Source organism: Oncorhynchus tshawytscha, linkage group LG22 (assembly GCF_018296145.1).
Source record: "Oncorhynchus tshawytscha isolate Ot180627B linkage group LG22, Otsh_v2.0, whole genome shotgun sequence".
NCBI classification, from domain to species: domain Eukaryota; kingdom Metazoa; phylum Chordata; class Actinopteri; order Salmoniformes; family Salmonidae; genus Oncorhynchus; species Oncorhynchus tshawytscha.
In genome coordinates, this window is record NC_056450.1 from 2,972,608 (window position 1) to 2,994,952 (window position 22,345).

Sequence of the window (22,345 nt, forward strand, 5' to 3'; positions counted from 1 at the left end):
CAGAGCAGTTGCCATACCAGGCGGTAATACAGTCCGACAGGATGCTCTCAATTGTGCATCTGTAAAAGTCTGAGGGTTTTAGATGCCAAGCCAAATTTCTTCAGCCTCCTGAGGTTGAAGAGGTGCTGTTGCGCCTTCTTCACCACACTGTCTGTGTGGGTGTACCATTTCAATTTGTCAGTGATGTGCACACCGAGGAACTTGAAGCTGTCCACCTTCTCCACTGCGGTCCTGTCGATGTGGATATGGGGGTGCTCCCTCTGCTGTTTCCTGAAGTCCACGATTGTTAAGTAATTTTGTAATCAATTTTCATAGATTCCAATTATCTTTATTTGTCTGATACCCAGAAGTTGTAAAGTTCTGGTCTTAAATAAAACAGACAGAATTCCCAACTCACAATTGATCAGATCCCGATTTATTTGCGAGAGCTTTCAAGTTTTCACAAGTACATTCCTTTTATACAATCCTAACCTACGCACATACATACACACCAACATAGGGATTTTCTCATGAGTCTCATGAGTCTCACCACAGTTTATAACCACAGCTGACAGTTCCAGGCCCCCCCAGATACATTCCTTTCTCCCTGTCCTCTCTTATCTCCACAGATTTACATCCAGGTCGGTTCCAACATAGGTTAATGCCCCTCTCCGTTCTCTTTCTACCCCCACATACATTCCTTTCTTCCTAGGTCCATGCCATATAACCCCTTCCTAATGATCAAACATTATTTAACACTACAAGAAAGACAGGGTCGAATTCTTGCAAGTTATAGTGCCGTATACCTCATTTAGTCATTATTCATAAAACAATCCCATAACAACGATCATCTCCTTTGTTTTGTCAGAACCAAAGTCAGCTACTCAATTGTTATTTTTTATTTTCTACATTTTATGAGATCTGTCACGAGAACACTGCAAAGTTACTGAAGATGCACTGATCTGGGAGCTACTGTATGTTCAACATCCACTGCACTCAGATGAAATGCCATGGATGCATATTACCCACCAGAACTGGAGTGTGCAGATATCCTCACCACCGTTGATAAAATGCACTGCAAATGCACTAACACTTTAATTTTGAATAATCAATTGTGCACTTGTCAGAACAGAAGTTCACTGTATTAAACCAAAGTTAATGGGGACTGTGATCTGATTCACTTGTTATTTTGCCTGATTGTCTTGTCACATCTTACCGTTGAAGTCAGAAGTTTACATACACTTAGGTTGGAGTCATTAAAACTCCTTTTTCCACCACTCCACAAATTTCTTATTAACAAACTATAGTTTTGGCAAGTCGGTTAGGACATATACTTTCTGCATGACACAAGACATTTTTCCAACAATTGTTTACAGACAGATTATTTCACTGTATCACAATTCCAGTGGGTCAGAAGTTTACATATACTAAGTTGACTGTGCCTTTAAACAGCTTGGAAAATTCCCAAAAATGATGTCATGGCTTTAGAAGCTACTGATAGGCTAATTGACATCTTTTGAGTCCATTGGAGGTTCACCTGTGGATGTATTTCAAGGCCTACCTTCAAACTTAGTGCCTATTTGCTTGACATCATGGGCATATCAAAAGAAATCAGTCAAGACCTCAGAAAAGAATTGTAGCCCTCAAGTCTTGTTCATCCTTGGGAGCAATTTCCAAACGCCTGAAGGTACCACGTTCATCTGTACTAAGAATAGTATGCAAGTATAAACACCATGGGACCACACAGCTGTCATACCGCTCAGGAAGGAGACGCGTTCTGTCCTAGAGATGAACGTACCTTGGTGCGAAAAGTGCAAATCAATCCCAGAACAACAACAAAGGACCTTGTGAAGATGCTGGCGGAAACAGGTACAAAAGTATCTGTAAAACGAGTCCTATATCGACATAACCTGAAATGCCGCTCAGCAAGGAAGAAGCCACTGCTCCAAAAACGCCATAAAAAAGCCAGACTACGGTTTGCAACTGCACATGGGGACAAAGATTGTACTTTTTGAAGAAATGTTCTCTGGTCTGATGAAACAAAAATATAACTGTTTGGCCATAATGACCATCGTTATGTTTGGAGGAAAAATGGGGAGGTTTGCAAGCCGAAGTACACCATCCCAACCGTGAAGCCCGGGGGTGGCAGCATCTTGTTGTGGGGGTGCTTTGCTGCAGGAGGGACTGGTGCAATTCACAAAATGGATGGCGTCATGAGGATGCAAAATTACGTGGATATATTGAAGCGACATCTCAAGACATCAGTTAAAGCTTGGTCGCAAGTGGGTCTTCCAAATGGACAATGACCCGAAGCATACTTCCAAAGTTGTGGCAAAATGGCTTAAGGACAACAAAGTCAAGGTATTGGAGTGGCCATCACAAAGCCCTGACCTCAATCCTATAGAAAATGTGTGGGCAGAACTGAAAAAGCGTGTGCGAGCAAGGAGGCCTACAAACCTGACTCGGTTACACCTGCTCTGTCAGGAGGAATGGGCCAAAATTCACCCAACTTATTGTGGGAAGCTTGTGGAAGGCTACCCGAAATGTTTTACCCAAGTTAAACAATTTAAAGGCAATGCTACCAAATACTAATTGAGTGTATGTAAACATCTGACCCACTGGGAATATGATGAAATAAATAAAAGCTGAAATAAATAATTTCACATTCTTAAAATTAAGTGGTGATCCTAACTGACCTAAGACAGGGATTTTTACTAGGATTACATTTCAGGAATTGTGAAAAACTGAGTTTAAATATATTTGGCTAAGGTGTATGTAAACTTCTGACTTCAACTGTATATTTGGTTTTCTGTACAGTATTCTGTTTCTGTGATTTGCCTTTTCTATTGTATAATAACAGTCAGATTTGTATGAAAGCACAATGCATTTGTAAATATTGTGAAAATATGAAACATTTAGACCCGGTTTTCCTGATAGCGAGGGAACTTAGGCTTAAGAGTGTATTAATGATGCATCTTTCCTACAACAGCGGAAGATGTAATATTGATGTATTGATGTAATAATAAGGCGGCTTATTCTAATACTTACCCACTAAATCACCAAATCCCGGCAGCGGGACACCTATCGACAACATTTGGTGAAATTGGAGGGTGCAATTCAAATAAATAATCGTAATATGAAACATTTATGAACAAGTATCTTACATCGTTTAAAAGCTTAAATTCTTGTTAATCTAACTGCATTGTCCGATTTACAATAGGCTTTACAGCGAAAGCATACCATGCTTGTTTGTTTGAGGAGGGTTAGGGTTAGGGTTAGCCCCATGTTAGGCCCATAGGGTACGGCCCATGTTCTGAATTCTGAAGCTGTACATTTCAAAAGTGTTGAATAAATAGTTATATTGACTATGTCCTTCTTAGCTCACCACATTTGTTTAAGCAAGTCAGCCATAACAACGGCCTTGTTCAGATTTTTACCTTGTCAGCTCGGGGACTCGATCTTGCAACCTTTCAGTCACTAGTCCAACACTAACCACTAGGCTACCTGCCGCCCCAACTGTTGCAGCTCTGTGGGTGTAACATTTATTGGCCATTTTGGTAACTTCAAATATACAACAAAGTTTGTTGTGTGAGGAGGATGGGATCCACCCAAATTATTTGAGTTCCTGGATCATTCTACCCAAATCATTTGGGTTCCTGGATCTTTTCACAGCATTATCAAGCTGTGTTGAAACAATGACTTATTAATGACCCATGCCCAGCTCAGTTAATCCCTACCACTGTGTCACTGAGTTGTCATAATGCTTCAGCAAATGTACATTATCCCAGGGGCATTGGAACACACAATGTAAGTAACCTAATTTATGTCCCTCTAACTGACCTGAATGCCTCTACTGATCCTACAGCTATTGTATGCAGTAATCATGTGCCTATGAACCAGAGTTATACTGTTAGCATTGAGGCTGTGTGCCCTAGTAGGAAGTCCACTGTGTGCAGCTCACCCTGCACTAACATAATTAGCATGAGCATATATACTTCTGCTAAGCTTCCCAGTAAAGCAATGAAAACAATAAACCATCTCGGAAAGGTGCTAAATATAGACTACATTAACATATAGTGCATTCAGAAAGTATTCAGACCCTCAGCCGTACTCTAAAATTGTTTTAAAAAATGTGTTTCCTCATCAGCCTACACACAATACCCTATAATGAGAAAGCGAAAACAGGTTTTTAGAAATGTTTGCAAATGTATTACAAATAAAAAACAGAACAGAACAGATACATTATTTACACAAGTATTTAGACCCTTTGCTGTTAGACTGGACATTGAGCTCAGGTGCATCCTGTTTCTACAACTTGATTGGAGTCCACCTTTGTTAAAATCAATTGATTGGACATGATTTGGAAAGGCACACACCTGTCTGTATAAGGTCACACAGTTCATAGTGCATGTCAGAGCAAAAACTACGCCACGAGGAGAAAGGAATTGTCTGTGAATTACCAGTGTCAGGCCCCCCAACTCCTAACTGGAGCCCTGTCTCCCTGGTACCGTATAGAACAGAAACATTAACTCATACTCTGGAATGCGTTATCCCAAAGACATCGTAAATCTCCTGTCAGTGTTATCTCCCAGAGGCCCACTTTCAGTTCACACAGACACAATAGAGTTATAAGAACCCTCTATTCTGTTGCATAAAACAACCATTTGATGCAATAAAAGCATTATAACATAGGCATGTAGTTTCCACCATACCCAGCCAGAGCCCGGACTTGAACATCTCTGGAGAGACCTGAAAATAGCTGTGCAGCAACACTTCCCATCCAACCTGACAGAGTTTGAGAGGATCTGCAGAGAAGAATGTGATAAACTCACTAAATACAGGAGTACCAAGCTTGTAGCGTCATACCCAAGAAGACTCGAGGCTGTAATCGTTGCCAAAGGTGCTTCAACAAAGTACTGAGTAAAGGGTCTGAATACTTATGTAAATGTGATATTTCAGTTTTTATTTGAAATAAATTTGCAAAAATCTATAAAAACCTTTTTTCGCTTTGTCATTTTTTTCTTCAGTATTTCACCTTTATTTAACCAGGTAGGCAAGATGAGAACATGTTCTCATTTACAACTGCGACCTGTCCAAGACGAAAACACCAACACAGAGTTACACATAGGAAAAACAAAACGTACAGTCAATAACACAATAGAAAAATATATGTACAGTGTATGCAAATGTAGTAAGATTAGGGAGGTAAGGCAATGAATAGGCCATATTGGTGAAATAATTACAATTTAGCATTGACACTGGAGTGATAGATGTGCAGATGATGATGTGCAAGTAGAGATACTGGGGTGCAAAAGAGCAAAAAAAACAAAAACAATATGGGGATGAGGTAGTTGGTTGGGATATTTACAGATGGGCTGTGTACATGTGCAGTGTTCGGTAAGCTGCTCTGACAGGTGATGCTTAAAGTTAGTGAGGGAAATATAAGTCTCCAGCTTCAGTGATTTTTGCAATTCGTTCCAGTCATTGTCAGCAGAGAACTGGAAGGAAAGGCGGCCAAAGAGGTGTTGGCTTTGGGGATGATCAGTGAGATATACCTGCTGGAGCGCGTGCTACGGGTGGGTGTTGTTATGGTGACCAGTGAGCTGAGATAAGGCGGGGCTTTACCTAGCAAAGACTTATAGATGACCTGGTGCCAGTGGGTTTGGCGACGAATATGTAGCGAGGGCCAGCCAACAAGAGCATACAGGTCGCAGTGGTGGGTAGTATATGGGGCTTTGGTGACAAAACGGATGGCACTGTGAAAGACTACATCCAATTTGGTGAGTAGAGTGTTGGAGGCTATTTTGTAAATGACATTGACGAAGTGAAGAATTGGTAGAATAGTCAGTTTTACGAGGGTATGTTTGGCAGCATGAGTGAAGGAGGATTTTTGGGGGGATTGGAGATGCTTAATGTGAGTCTGGAAGGAGAATTTTAAGTCTAACCAGATTGTCACGCCCTGACCATGGAGAGCCCTTGGGGTTCTCTATGGTGTAATAGGTCAGGGAGTGACTAGGGTGTTTTTCTACGTGTTGTGTTTCTGTGTTGGTGTGTGTGTATGGTTCCCAATTGGAGGCAGCTGATAATCGTTGACTCTAATTGGGGATCATACTTAGTGTGTCCCTTTTTCCACCTGCGTTGTGGGATATTGTTTTGTTTAGTGCCTATGTGCGCTATGTATTGCACGTTCATTAATTCTTTGATGTTTTGAAGTTTCACTGTAATAAATATGTGGAACTCTACTCACGCTGCGCCTTGGTCCACTTATTTATAGAACAGATGTGACACAGACACCTAGGTTTTGTAGTTGTCCACAAATTCTAAGTCAGAACCGTCCAGTGTAGTGATGCTAGACGGGCGGGCGGGTGTGGGCAACAATCGGTTGAAGAGCATGCATTTAGTTTTACTTGCATTTAAGAGCAGTTGGAGGCCACGGAAGGAGTGTCGTATGGCATAGAAGCTCGTTTGGAGGTTTGTTAACACAGTGTCCAAAGAAGGGCCAGATGTCTACAGAACGGTGTCGTCTGCATAGAGGTAGATCAGAGAATCACCAGCAGCAAGAGCGACATCATTGATATATACAGAGAAAAGAGTAGGCCCGAGAATTGAACCCTGTGGCACTCCCATAGACTCTGCCAGAGGTCCGGACAACAGGCCCTCCGATTTGACACACTGAACTCTGTCTGAGAAGTAGTTGGTGAACCAGGCAAGGCAGTCAACAGAGAAACCAAGGCTATTGAGTCTACTGATGAGAATGCAGTGATTGACAGAGTCGAAAGCCTTGGCCAGGTTGATGAAGACGGCTGCACAGTACTGTCTTTTATTGATGGTGGTTATGATATCGTTTAGGACCTTGAGTGTGGCTGAGGTGCACCCATGACCAGCTCGGAAACCAGATTGCATGGTGGAGAAGGTAGGAATGGGATTGGGGATTCGAAATGGTCAATTATCTGTTTGTTAACTTGGCTTTTGAATACTTAGAAAGTTAGAGCAGGATGGATATAGGTCTGTAACAGTTTGGGTCTAGAGTGTCACCCCCTTTGAAGAAATGCTTTCCAATCTTTAGGGATCTCAGACGATACGAAAGAGAGGTTGAACAGGCTAGTAATAGGGGTTGCAACAATGTCGGCGGATCATTTTAGAAAGAGAGGGTCCAGATTGTCTAGCCTAGCTGATTTGTAGGGGTCCAGATTTTGCAGCTCTTTCAAAAAATCAGCTACCTGGATTTGGGTGAAGGAGAAGAAGGGGGGCTTGGGCAAGTTGCTGTGGGGGGTGCAGAGCTGTGGCCATGGTAGGGGTAGCCAGGTGGAAAGCATGGCCAGCCGTAGAAAAATACTTATTGAAATTCTCGATTATCGTAGATATATCGGTGGTGACAGTGCTTACTAGCCTCAGTGCAGTGGGAAGCTGGGAGGAGGTGCTCTTGTTCTCCATGGACTTTAGTGTCCCAGAACCTTTTGGAATTAGTGCTACAGGATGCACATTTCTGTTTGAAAAAGCTAGCCTTAGCTTTCCTAACGGACTGTGTATATTGGCTCCTGACTTCTCTGAAAAGCTGCATATCGCGGGGGCTATTCAATGCTAAAGCAGTACACCACAGGATGTTTTTGTGCTGGTCAAGGGCAGTCAAGTCTGGAGTGAACCAAGGGCTATATCTGCTCTTAGTTCTACATTTATTGAATGGGGCATGCTTATTTAAGATGATGAGGAAAGCACTTTTAAAGAACAACCAGGAATCTTGCTCGATTAGAAAGTCCTGCTCGCTGAAGTGTTTTAGGGAGCGTTTGACAGTGATGAGGGGTGGTCGTTTGACTGCAGACCCATTACGGATGCAGGCAATGAGGCAGTGATCGCTGAGATCCTAGTTGAAGACAGCAGAGGTGTATTTAGAGAGCAAGTTGGTCAGGATGATATCTATGAGGGTGCCCATTTTACAGATTTAGGGTTGTACCTGGTAGGTTCCTCAATAATTTAGTAAGATTGAGGGCATCTAGCTTAGATTGTAGGACGACCGGGGTATTACGTGACCTAAACTGGGATATGCTTGACAGTACACACTCTGAAGATAGATGGGGGGCAGTAAATTCACATATGGTGTCCAGTGCACTGCTAGGGACTGGGGGGGTTCTATCACAAGCAGAAACAGTGAAAGACATTCATGGAAAGGTGGATTTTTAAAAGTAGAAGCTCAAACTGTTTGGGCACAGACCAGGATAGTATGACAGAACTCTGCAAGCTATCTCTACAGTAGATTGGAACTCCGCCCTCTTTGGCAGTTCTATCTTGACGGAAAATGTTGTAGTTGGGGATGGAAATGTTAGAATTTTTGGTGGCCTTCCTAAGCCAGGATTCAGACACGGCTAGAAAATCCGGGTTGGCGGAGTGTGCTAAAGCAGTGAATAAAACAAACTTAGTGAGGAGGCTTCTGATGTTAACATGCATGAAACCAAGGCTTTTACGTTTACAGAAGTCAATAATAGGTGTAGTGCAGGGGCTACACGGCCTGGGTTAACCTCTACATCACAAGAGGAACAGAGGAGGAGTAGGATAAGGGTACGGCTAAAGGCTATATGAACTGGTCGTCTAGTGTGTTAGGAACAGAGAATAAAAGGAGCAGATTTCTGGGCGTGGTAGGATAGATTCAAGGCATAATGTACAGACAGGGGTATGGTAGGATGCGAGTACAGTGGAGGTAAACCTAGGCGTTGAGTGACGATGAGAGAGTTTGCATCTCTGGAAGCACCAGTTAAGCAAGGTGAGGTCTCTGCATGTGTGAGGGGTGGGACAAAAAAGAGCTATCTAAGACATTTTGAGCGGGACTGAGGGCTCTACAGTGAAATAAAACAATAAGAAGCCAAGACAACAGTAGACAAGGCATACTGACATTAGAGAGAGGCATAAAGAAATCACAGAGGTTGATTGTGATGAATGGGCAGAGAGGGTCAGTTAGGTACACACAGGACCTGAGTTCGAGGCTGGGGCCAACCGATAAACAAAATGAGGTACCATGTTAGTGAACAGACCAGCAGGCATCAGCTGTGTAGCCGAGTGATCATAGGGTCCAATGGGAAGCACTTGGCGAGTCAGGGAGCCATTCAGTAGTCGCTTATGGGGTATTGTGTGTAGATTGATGAGGGGGAAAACAATTGAATACATTTTACAATAAGGCTGTAACGTAACAAAATGTGGAAAAAGTAAAGGGGTCTGAATACTTTCCGAATGCACTGCATGCATTTCAATGTCTCCTGGCTCAAAGTGAAGGAGAGATAGACTTTATCAATACATTGTTCAACGCACGGTGCTGTCTGTTTGAACTACTGGCACACAGCTCAGACACCCATGCATACTCCACAAGACATGCCACCAGAGGTCTCTTCACAGTCCCCAAGTCCAGAACAGACTTTGGGAGGCGCACAGTACTACATAGAGCCATGACTACATGGAACTCTATTCCACATCAAATAACTCACGCAAGCAGTAAAATTAGATTTAAGAAACAAACGTTGAAGAGACACAAACACAGGCAAAGACACATACATACACACATGATAACATATGCACTCTACACACACGTACGCATGGATTTTGTGTTGTAGATATGTGGTAGTAGAGTAGTGGCCTGAGGGCACACACTTAACGTGTTGTAAAATATGTAGGGAATCTATTGCAATGTTTTTAAAATTGTGTAACTGCCTTAATTTTGCTGGACCCCAGGAAGAGTAGGCAGCAGCTAATGGGGATCCATAATAAATACAAATATAGATATTTATATATTTTAATGTAGTCCCTCATCTGGGTTTTTGTTTGAAGCATCTTTGTATACATCGCTTGATTCTATCAATTGCAAATAAATGGACAACTTTGTATTTGTAGGCGGTCATCTTTCTTCTGAAGTTATCATCGCCACAGAGAGACGACATGTGATTCTATTCTGTGTTCTGTGTATAAAGGGACTCGGGAGGGCAAAAAAGCTAAACTGGGATATGCATCTAACAACATACTTAGCAGTTCGAAGGAGTAGTGTGAGGAAGAGTTTCCTGGGTCCCCCTACACAGCAGACTCAAATGATTTAATTTTAAAAAATGTAACCTTTAAATAACTAGGCAAGTCAGCTAAGAACAAATTCTTATTTACAATGACGCCCTACCCCGGCCAAACCCGGATTGTGCGCCGTCCTATGGGACTCCCAATAACGTCTGGATGTGATGCAGCCTTGATATGAATGATCAAAGGTTGATGATGAGTTTGTTATTTGAATCAGCTGTACAGTGCTAGGGGAAAAAACTAAACGTGCCACCGGTTGGGGGGGGTTGCTTGTTAGGACCGAGTTAGGGAAACCCAGAGCTGTGTTCGAATACTCATACTAACTGCACTATTTGTGATGAGAATTGAGTATATAGTATGCTTATTGGTCATAGTATGGATACAGTTGGTATACAAAATGTCCTGGAGGCCCTTCCCAGCCCTTCTTTCGGCAAATCTGACCATGACTCCATTTTGCTCCTCCCTTCCTATAGGCAGATACTCAAACAGGAAGCACCCGTGCAAAGGACTATTCAATGCTGGTCTGACCAATCGGAATCCACGCTTCAATAATATGGACGTGAACAAAACTGAAAGCACGAACCACAGCATTTAAACATGGCAAGGTGACGGGGAATATGGCAGAATACAAACAGTGTAGTTGTTCCCTAAACAAGGCAATCAAACATTGAAAACGTCAATATAAAGACAAAGTGGAGTCGCAATTCAACGACTCAGACACGAGACGTATGTCTACCGACAATCACGGACTACCTAAGGAAAACCAGCCACGTCGCAGACACCGACATCTTGCTGCCAGACAAGCTAAACACCTTCTTCACCCGCTTTGAGGATAACACAGTGCCACCGACACAGCCAGCTACCAAGGGCTGTAGGCTCTCCTTTTCCGTGGCCGACGTAAGACATTTAAACGTATTAACCCTCGCAAGGCTGCCAGCCTAGGTGACATCCCTAGCCGCATCCTCAGAGCATGTGCAGACCAGCTGTCTCTCCCTATCCCAGCCTGCTGTCCCCACATGCTTCAAAATGGCCACCATTGTTCCTGTACCCAAGAATGTAAAGGTAACTGAACTAAATGACTATCGCCCCGTAGCACTCACTCTGTCATCATGAAGTGCTCTGAGAGACTAGTCAAGGATCATATCACCTACACCTTACCTGTGACCCTAGACCCACTTCAATTTGCTTATCACCCCAATAGGTTCACAGACGATGCAATCGCCATCACACTGCACACTGCCCTATACCATACGGACAAGAGGAATACCTATGTAAGAACGCTGTTCATTGACTACAGCTCAGCATTTAACACCATAGTACCCTCCAAGCTCATCATTAAGCTTGAGGCCCTGGGTCTCAACCCCGCCCTGTGCAATTGGGTCCTGGATTTCCTGACGGGCCGCCCCCCAGGCGGTGAAGGTAGGAAATAACATCTCCACTTCGCTGATCCTCAACACTGGGTCCGTGCTCAGCCCCCTCCTGTACTCCCTGTTCACCCATGACTGCGTGGCCATGCAAGCCTCCAACTCAATCATCAAGTTTGCAGACCACACCACAGTAGTAGGCTTGACAGCTCTCGGGGTGTGGCGTCAGGAAAATAACCTCTCACTCAACATCAACAGAACAAAGGAGAAGATCGGGGACTTCAGGAAGCAGCAGATGTAGCACCCCCTATCCACATCGACGGGACAGCAGTGGAGAAGGTGGAAAGTTACATTTCTCGGTGTACATATGTAACAGTATAACTTTAGACCGTCCCCTCGCCCATACCCGGGCGTGAACCAGGGACCCTCTGCACAAATCAGCAACAGTCACCCACAAAGCATCGTTACCCATCGCTCCACAAAAGCCACGGCACTTGCAGAGCAAGGGGAACTACTACTTCAAGGTCTCAGAGCAAGTGACGTCACCGATTGAATCGCTATTTAGCGCGAACACCGCTAACTAGCTAGCCATTTCACATCTGTTACACATATCACTGACAAACTGAAATGGTCCACCCACACAGACAGTGTGGTGAAGGAGGCACAACCTCAGGAGGCTGAAGAAATGTGGCTTGTCACCTAAAACCCTCAAACTTTTACAGATGCACAATTGAGAGCATCCTGTCGGGCTGTATCACCGCCTGGTATGGCAACTGCACCGCCCACAACCGCAGGGCTCTCCAGATGGTGGTGTGGTCTGCACAACGCATCACCGGGGGCAAACTACCTGCCCTCCAGGACACCTACAGCACCCGATGTCACAGGAAGGCCAAAAAGATCATCAAGGACAACAACCACCTGAGCCACTGCCTGTTCACCCCACTATCATCCAGAAAGCGATGCATCAAAGCAGGGACCGAGAGACTGAAAAACAGCTTCTATCTCAAGGCCATCAGACTGTTAAGCAGCCATCATTAGCAAATAGAGGCTGCTGCCTACATACAGACTTGAAATGATTGGCCACTTTAATAAATGGTACACCAGTCACTTTAATAATGCCACTTTAATAATGTTTACATATCATGCATTACTCATCTCATATGTATATACTGTATTCTATACTATCTATTGTATCTTAGTCTATGCCGCTCTGACATTGCTCATCCATACATTTATATACTCTTATTCCATTCCTTTACTTAGTTTTGTGTGTATTAGGTATTTGTTGTGGAACTGTTAGATATTACTTGTTAGATATTGCTGAACTGTCGGTACTAGAAGCACAAGCATTTCGTTACACATGGTTAGCAGATGTTATTGCAACTGTATGTGGCCAATGAAAATGTATTTGATTTGACACGCAGAGGACACGATTTCCATACTTTAGGGCCCATAACGCAATTCTTCAGGAAATGGGTGTGGCTTCACATTGGTTTTCAGATTTGAAGAAAATTGAGGAAAATATGCAGCCGAAGTACAACAAAGTACAAATTAATTGCTTTAATTAATTATGACAAATGTTAAGAACATGCTGAGCAGTAAATAAAGTAATGACCTTACACGTAATGTTGGCTGATAATTTGTTAGCTACGCTGTCTTTACGAACCACATAGCATATCATTACAGCAGTATATACCGGTATGTTTTTAGCTAGCTACCTAACGTTAGTTGGCTACTTATACATCAAACTTTCCAGTATATTAACTATAGGCTAACTACCCAACGTTTATTAACTTGGTTATTCCCATAATTCTTAGCTGAGCTAAATGGTATAGTCGGTGTGCGTTCTCAAAGGACATTCGGGTGCGTTCGTACATTCGCTCTGGCTCTCTATTTCGATTTCAGGGCACTCTCATCTGTGTACCAGAATGCAGAATAATTTATTTACAAACGCTCAACATCTGTTGAATATGGCCGGTGTCAGTAAACGTCGGCAAAAAAAGTGTAATTAAATTGTTGCCAGCAGCACAGTTACAGTCACCATGAAAACTGCCTAACCAGCTCTGCTAGGGTGAGTAAAATGATCAGTGGTCTCATTTGTGTCTGGAAGTACAGTTGTGACCAAAAATATTGGCACCCTTTCATTTAAAAAAAATAATGCACAATTCCTTCCAGAAAACTGTTGACATTAAAACATATTTTGGTATCCACATATATATGTCTTCGGTGTGCAGTTGAACAAAACAAAAAAAATCGGAATAATTTACTAAATCTTTGCTAATTCCAAAAATAAATCCTAAAAAGTCCCAGATAATATTTATTGCCACCTTCTAGAAGTAGTTAGAAAGAATTAGATTTCACGCAGGTGATTCTCATTTACTTTGGAATTGAAATCCCCTGTGGTGAGATGAAGGTGCCTGCAGTATAAACATCACATATTCAACCAGTTTGAATAGAGAAGAGGACTCAATCTCCTGTGTTGTGGCACTGTATGTATCTCAATGAGCATGGAGAAAAGAAAGAAAACCAGAGAATTATCTGAGGATGTCAGACACAAGATTATAGCCAAGCCTGGACAATCTCAAGGCTACATGTCCATCTCCAGAGACCTTGATGTTGCTGTTTCCACTGTACGTAATGTTATCAAGACGTTTAAGGCCCATGTCACTGTAGCCAACCTCCCTGGACGTGGCCGCAAGAGAGAACTTATGGAAGATTACAGTGAAGGATTGTTAGAATGGTGGAGAAAGCACCTCGATCAACTGCCACACAGATTCAAGCTGACCTTCAGAGACAAGGTACGACAGCTTCAACTCGTACCATCTGTCGCCAACTCAATGAAAGGGGGTTATATGGTAGGAGACCCAGGAGGACCCCACTGCCGAGAGAGAGACATAAGAAAGCCAGACTGCAATTTGCCAAAACACACCTGAACATGTCAAAACCCTTCTGGGAGAATGTCCTGTGTACAGATGAGACCAAATTTGTGCTTTTTGGTAAAGCACTCCATTTCTATGTTTACAGAGAACAAAATTAAGCTTTCAAAGAATCAAATCAAATCAAATTTTTATTTGTCACATACACATGGTTAGAACATCTACCCTACAGTCAAACATGGAGGTTTAGTGATGTTTTGGGGTTGCTTTGCTGCCTCTTGCACTGGGTTCCTTGAACGTGTGCATGGCATCATTAAATCAGGTAAATATCAAGGTATTTTGGAGCGCAATGTCAGACCCAGTGTCAGAAAGCTGGATCTCCGTTGAAGGTCATGGGTCTTTCAGCAGGACAATGACCCCAAACACACTTCAAAAAGAGCCCAGGAATGGTTCAAGACAAAACGCTGGACTGTTCTGAAGTGGCCAGCAATGAGTCCAGATCTAAATCCCATTGAAAACTTGTGGAGAGATCTGAAAACAGCAGTTAGGAGAAGGATCCCTTCTAATTGGGGAGAACTGGAGCAGTTAGCACACGAGGAGTGGGCCAAACTGACTGTACAGAGGTGCAAGAACCTCATTGATGGTTATAGGAAGCTCTTGATTGCAGTTATTCTGACCAAAGGCTGTGCTACCAAATATTAAGTCTACAGTATTCTAAAATGAACTAGTAGTGTATATACTCATTAAGTATGTATTATACAGTATGTTAGTATGGGTATTCAAACACTGCTCAGGTCTCAGATAGGCGTTAGATTAAGAGCGTTTTCAAGTGGAACGTTAACGATGGTTTTGGGGAAACAGCGATATTTAACGATGCTCCTACGGTTCCAACGATAAATGTACCCTTAATTAAGACGCGTTTGGGAACCGGGCCCAGATCACAATAGCCTTCTTCTTTGCTAATAAATTGTCAAATAAAATATTGGTTTTAACTCATGTAAAATAAACGTTTTAACTGGATTCTGTAGTCGCCTAAATGGTTTCATTCTCAGACATGAATTAACACTGTTAATCCATAAGATGGCGCACAAGTGTAACAGTTAGGCTACATCCACAAACCATATTTCCATACATAGTTTTTATGCGAGTCAAGTCATACTTTATACTAAAAAAATCACGACAGCCAACAGATAATTTATTCGTTCAACATGGCGCGATCTTTTTGTGTCTGCAAAATGAATTCTGCTAGAAATGACGGCGGAAATTCCTTTATGCGCAAATATTGACATAATAAGCATCATATAAATACATTTTTAAAAAACAATGAAAGAAAATTACTAAAAAGTGTAAGAAAAACAGCATCAGCTCTCACATTTGTGGTCCTCCCACTACTACTCGGGAAACCAGATTAAATCATTTATGATGAACGTAACAGGGTGATGAAAGTGCACGCTGATCATGATGCTACTTTCGAATAGACTAAATATGGAGGGTCTGATTCTGGTGACATAACGATCGATGTTTGACAAATCAAAATATTCTCGCATTGCATCTGCAAACTGTTGGCAGAGTAGACACATTTGGTATTTAACGCAACAGTGTGAGGCAAAACACATTGAACTTTAGATTTGATTCGGTACATGAAAACTTAAGTGAAAAAGTAAATTTTGTGTGCACTGTCATCACCCACTGATTTGTATCTGCAACAAGTTAGTTTGGTCAAAACACTACTGGTGGGGAAATGCGCATATTTTCTTTAATGTAGATTTTAGAATATTCGCATGCAAATCTGTCGCCAATTAGATGGAAAACTAGTTACTGAATGACTTCATTCTAGTTCTCTGTTCAACACATGCAACCCTGGAGTTGATGAAATAGGCTAATCATAACAGGTGCAAATCGGTCTAAATTTGGTTGTAGCGTTCTGATTGTGGATTGCGAACAACTCAATCTAGAAGCCACGTTGTTTTTACATTTCATTTTGCCTCATTAAGAACAATGTCAGAAGTCACACATTTCAACTCGAGTGCGTTGAATAAATGTGTACATTTCCTGAATTTGAAGCAGTAATTCCATAAAGCCTATAAATGGCCCAAATAACTGGAATATTTCACTCCTAAATCATCAACAGGTGTTTTGGACCAGGCCAGTCAGCCCTGACAGTGCGCTTTCTCCGCCCAGTACCGTCGGTAACCATAGCGAACACAATCATCGGAAACGCTCGAGTCCAGAATGACGAATCTTAAATATTGCGTGAGAATTCCATGCATGCCAGTCAGTAGGATAGTTCATGCATGACACACCGCCGTAACCTGGTAGTTTCTATCGATTGGTAAATCCCAAATGTGCCATGGAAACTTTTATCTTCAAGTGAGGCCTGTTGATACAGGTTTGTTTAGTTGCCTGGTAGTTTATAGCGTGGATTACAATGCATTCAAATTACGGATCCATGATGGACCTGGGCTCGGATTACGTGAAAATTAAAGCGCACTACAGCGGGTGAGTGTTTTGTCAAATCGGTTCTGTCCTTGAGGTTCGACTTGTCACTCGATTGTATTCGTAACATAGGGTCGAAAGAAAGGCAACGCTGCTCTCGGATCAACTTTCTCCTTTCAAATCTTACCTTGAAATTATTCCACAATACTGACGACGGATCAGCTCCTGGAAAGATATCGCCTATAGCTGCAAATATTGAGGCGGCTGATTCAAACGTTTACCCTGTAATAATGCGCTAAATCATAATTAAATATATTGAAACACATTAGACAGTAGCCTACAAGTAGCAAAAAATCATTTGTTTGAACATGAAATGTATTTCTATCATTTAAATAGGCCTATAGTCTGCTGTACTTATATTTGAATGCGTTCAACTCGGTTTAAAAGTAGATGCATCGATTGTATCAATTGCAACTTTATTTGTAGTCAACTTTGTTCTGAAGTAATCCGTGGTTACAGAGGCAGATAAACCGTGTGAGTCTGTTTGGCGTTAATCTTCTGGTTATAAAGTGACGCGGGAGGGCAAAAAATGTTGCGATTCTACGAGTAGTCTGAGGCAGGCGTTAGATTACAAATGCAACATTAAAACAATAACAATATTTGAATTTAGTTCAACTACCACAAGCTATTGCAAAATGTAATTCAATTACAAGTTGAACTAGTTAATTACTCCAACACTATAAACTAAAGTGTTCTGCTAACCATGGGGTAGCTCTACTGAAACTGCTTTTAATGGGGAATTCAAACTTTAAACATTCCACAGGTGTTTCACAGTCTTCAATACGAAATCAACAGACCTGGGTCCGGTTTCCCAAAGGTATTTTAAGGTTAAATTCATTATTATAACTCGTTAAATCTCTGAGGTGGCCTCCCGAGTGGCGCAACGGTCTAAGGCACTGTGTCTCAGTGCTAGAGGCATCACTACAAACCCTGGTTCGATTTCAGGCTGTATCACAACCGGCCGTGATTGGGCGGTGCACAATTGGCCCAGCGTTGCCTGGGTTAGGGTTTGGCTGGTGTAGGCCATCACTGTAAATAATAATTTGTTCTTAACTCACTTGCCTAATTTAAATAATTCCCCAAACCATCCCCATTTAAAACCTGGTTTCTAAAATTCTAATAGTTTGCTAATTTCAGTTCGTGACGAAGCAAGCAGTCATTGTGTAGATAATTATTGTACCATCTAAACTGCTGTAAATATATTTTCATAAACCCAAATATAGTATTTTCAGCTGTTTTGAAGCTGGTTTACAAAAGTAAAAGACAAGAACGGAAAGCATAGAAATGGAACACCTCTGGTGCTTTTCTTAGACTTGCTTTCGATGAGAATGAAAGATCTATAACTCACATTTCTATGTCAATTTGGTTGGGTCACTCAAAGAGTTGCTTATTGTAGCTAGCTTCCTTTCTTTTTTGACAACAGACCTGCCTCAAGTGAGACACTTGAAACAGTTGTTTTAATAGGCTAAATTAGCCAATTTGCAATTTGTAGCCTAGTCTGACATTTCTGATTTATGTATAATTTATCACAAAGTAGTTAGGATGTAGTGAACTACAAATTTTAGTTAAGTAGAATATTTTTTATTAAGGGTAACTTTAGTGTAGCTCAACTTCTTCCAGTGTGAAGTAATTGTTTAGCTTGGTAAACTATATTTTCAGAGTAGCCTCCCAAATGCTGATAGCCTAAGCTACGTGTTCAAAACTGCTATACACGGACTGTCACTGAAGAATCATTGGCACTTTCCAGGTTTGCAAAAGTGCAGTGATATCAGTGCTAAAGGGATTATTGTAGGTGGCTGAAGCTATTATTTACAGACATGTAGGCCTGTGTGTCAAGTGTTGCTGAGAAGGGCAGCCAAACAAATCTGGGCCTGGCTGTTTGGATAACAGTCAAAGGGAGATAAAGAAAGTGCATAGTAGTTTGCTTGATGCAAAATTAGGTTTAACTACAGACATAAGGTTATTTTGCAGGTAGATGAAAGGCTTGGTGGGTTACGAGATTGAGGGACACAGTGGTAATGATGGTGAATGAGGATGCCACTGGAGCAACTTGTCAATATTTCATGTCAGAATATGATTCAATATCATATGGCCAAACATCAGTGTTCTGTATTCACAAAGTGTCTCAGAATAGGAGTGCTGATCTAGTATCAGTTTTGCCTTTAAAATCATAATGGATAAGAGCTGATTCATTGATCCTAGACCAGCACACTTATTAGATATTATGTGACTACAGGCCAATATTCTCACATTTTCTTTTGCATTCTGGAGATCATTCTGGAGATCTTCACAAGTTTTTGGTTGTTGAAACAAATTCATTATGCCCTTTTATTGTCTCCGGGTCAAATACTCAACTTATAATGCTAGTCATATTTTTTTTTGACAGCTCTGATACAAATGTGCAGTGTAGAGGTTATTTCTGATTTGCCTTCGGGTTGTTCCATTTGATTTCACCTTCCATACATATTTGCACGTGGTAGAGGTGGTCAGAAAGTGACATTTTGGAGCTGAATGCCAAAATACTCCATTCAAAGGAACTTAAATATTTTGTCTTGCCCATTCACCCTCTGAATGCCACATACACAATCCGTGTCTCAAGTATCTCAAGGCTTAAAAATCCTTTTTTAACCGGTCTCCTCCCCTTCATCTACACTGATTTGAAGTGGATTTAACTGGTGAAATCAATAAGCTTTCACCTGGATTCACCTGGTCAGTCTGTCAGAGCAGGTGTCCTTAATGTTTTGTACACTCAGTGTACATTGCCATGGAAATGATTGCAGAACAATACCAGGCAGCCATTACGAGTGTACCCGTGAGTTTACCAGTCAAATTGCCAGGGTTAGAGATTCCAAGCCTGTTCTAGTCCTATCTCTGTGTGCTACTGCATTTTTTAAATTTAACTAGGTGTTGTGGGGTGTGTTGCAAGGAGCAACAAAGTTTCATCACGTTGTTAAGAGTCCATGCTACGGAAGAAACGGATCCAACTGCACGAATGCCCAACCGTCCTGTCTTCAGTTAGTTGTTCTTTAGACAAATAAAATCATATATTTATACTTTAACGGCTATGACGGTTATTATATTTTCATGATGGACTTCATCCATAACCGTCAGTTAATTATATGGTAATTGTCAGCCGTACCTGTTTAAGTTTTTTAATTATATCAAATTCAACTGTATCATTTCCAGTGATGACATGGATTTTTTTCATTTCATCTTTATTTAACCAGGTAGGCTAGTTGAGAACAAGTTCTCATTTACAACTGCGACCTGGCCAAGATAAAGCAAAGCAGTGCGACACACAACACAGAGTTACACATGGAATTAACAAACAGTCAATAATACAGTAGAAATGTCTATATACAGTGTGTGCATATGAGGTAAGATAGGCCATAGTGGCAAAATAATTACAATATAGCAATTAAACACTGGAGTGATAGATGTGCAGTAGATGAGTGTGCAAGTAGAGATACTGGGGTGCAAAGGAGCAGAATAAATAACAGTATGGGGATGAGGTAGTTGGATGGGCTATTTGCAGATGGGCTATGTACAGGTGCAGCGATCTGTGAGCTGCTCTGACAGCTGGTGCTTAAAGTTAGTGAGGGAGATATGAGTCTCCAGCTTCAGTGATTTAAAAAAATATATTTTTATTATTATTTATATATATATATTTTTTTGTAGTTCGTTCCAGACATTGGCATCAGAGAACTAGAAGGAAAGGCAGCCAAAGGAGAAATTGGCTTTGGGGGTGACCAGTGAAATATATCTGCTGGAGCGAGCGCTACGGGTGGGTGATGCTATGGTGACCAGTGAGCTGAGATAAGGTGGGGCTTTACCTAGCAAAGACTTATAGATGACCTGGAGCCAGTGGGTTTGGCGACGAATATGAAGCGAGGGGCAGCCAATTAGAGCATACAGGTCGCAGTGGTGGGTAGTATATGGGGCTTTCATGACAAAACGGTGACAAAACACTGATCGACTGCATCCAATTTGCTGAGTAGTGTTGGAGGTTATTTAGAAAATTACATCGCCAATGTCAAGGATCGGTAGGATAGTCAGTTTTACAAGGGTTGGTTTGGCAGCATGAGTGAAGGATGCTTTGTTGCGAAATAGGAAGCCGATTCTAGATTTAATTTTGGATTGGAGATGCTTAATGCGAGTCTGGAAGGAGAGTTTACAGTCTAACCAGACACCTAGGTATTTGTAGTTGTCCACCTATTCTAAGTCAGAACCGTCCAGAGTATGTATGGATGTATGGTGGGGTATGCAAAATGGATCAATTTTGAGCACCTATATCCCCTGAATGATTTGGCTTTCAGGTCCAAAAAGGCACTTTCTGACCACTTATACCATGGCAAAATATGTATGGAAAGTTTTGTTCCAATCAAAAGAGTTGTGGTCAAAAAGTGATCGAAATCAAATGGAACAATCCCTTCCCAATTTAAATTGATGTGACTTGAGTGTTATTGATGGGCTGCTACCTTGTGATAAGGACGTTCCCTCAATGTCTTGCCAACCATAAATTACAGAATCCTGATCAGTCACTACAGCGGATGGGAGTCAAGCCAAGCTCAGGATATACTCTGACCTTTGATAAGCCGTTTTTGAATATACAAAATGTCAGCCTCCTTGATTTGTGGAGGCTCTGGAGGTCCCTCCCTGCTCTAAACAAACCATTGTTTCAAGAAGAGAGGCAGGGAAGATGGCAGTGTCCCTGTATGGTCTAGGCAAGCAGGCTGGTTTTATATAGTAACATAACATTACCCAATTAGCTTATTAACCAGACCTGCGGTGTGTTGAGAAGGTTGAAACAGTGCACAGACTGAATATTGACGAGAATAACTTATTTCTCGGACTGAATGCTATGTTGTTTTGCATAGCCCTTCCTTTCTTTTGCTCATTGTATTTCATGTTTACTTTTTGTATCACATCAACTTTACAAACCCAAATGAACTTGAATAAGGAAGTGTGCATGCACAGGTAGGAAGTACTGTTCAAATTTGGAAGATTACAGCTCGACAGTTCCTAGTTATGCAATGGCTATGATGCAGTCTGTGCTAATGTGGGGGAGTTGACTGAGGTACTATTGAATACCCAGAATTGAGTCAACCCTCTTTCTGAGCTCTCCGGATGCATTGGTAATTCCCAATTCTTAATGTATTTAAAAGGGGTGGGGGAGGTAATATTGTATGGCCCCGGTGGGCTGAGTGTCGGCTCGCAGACAGCTTAATCCTTTCAGTTGCCTAGCAACCTGTTATGAGTAGCCATATTAGTTCTCCTTAAAGGGATAGTTCACACTGAATAAAAAATGAGTAGGGAAGATGGGGACCATGTGATCTATTTACATCGCCACTATCTTTCATTCCAGTTTGGTGATTGTAAAGGTCTCCTAATGCATATGGGAACTACAACCACAGATGGTGTGGTATATGGGTTCAGCTTGATTTAGACCATATTTAAGGTATGGAAAAAGTCTGGCAAACTTTAATTTCTGGTGAAATACGACTTTAACTCAGTGGACTCTGGTGTGTAGTGGAGCTCCTGAGCTGTCTGAGATGGGGTCTAAGTGACACAGAGACATACTGTGAG

At 41.8% G+C, this 22,345-nt stretch overlaps 1 protein-coding gene across 1 annotated transcript in view; it reads left to right on the forward strand.

Moving 5' to 3' along the window:
* The first annotated feature begins 16,423 nt into the window (after positions 1-16,423).
* Positions 16,424-22,345, forward strand: part of LOC112233897 (protein kinase C zeta type-like) — a 151,640-nt gene continuing 145,718 nt past the window's right edge. The window contains exon 1 of the mRNA XM_024401800.2: positions 16,424-16,762. Within this exon, the coding sequence (XP_024257568.1) occupies positions 16,692-16,762 (71 nt within the window). The 5' untranslated portion in view covers positions 16,424-16,691. The remainder of the gene's footprint in view (positions 16,763-22,345) is intronic.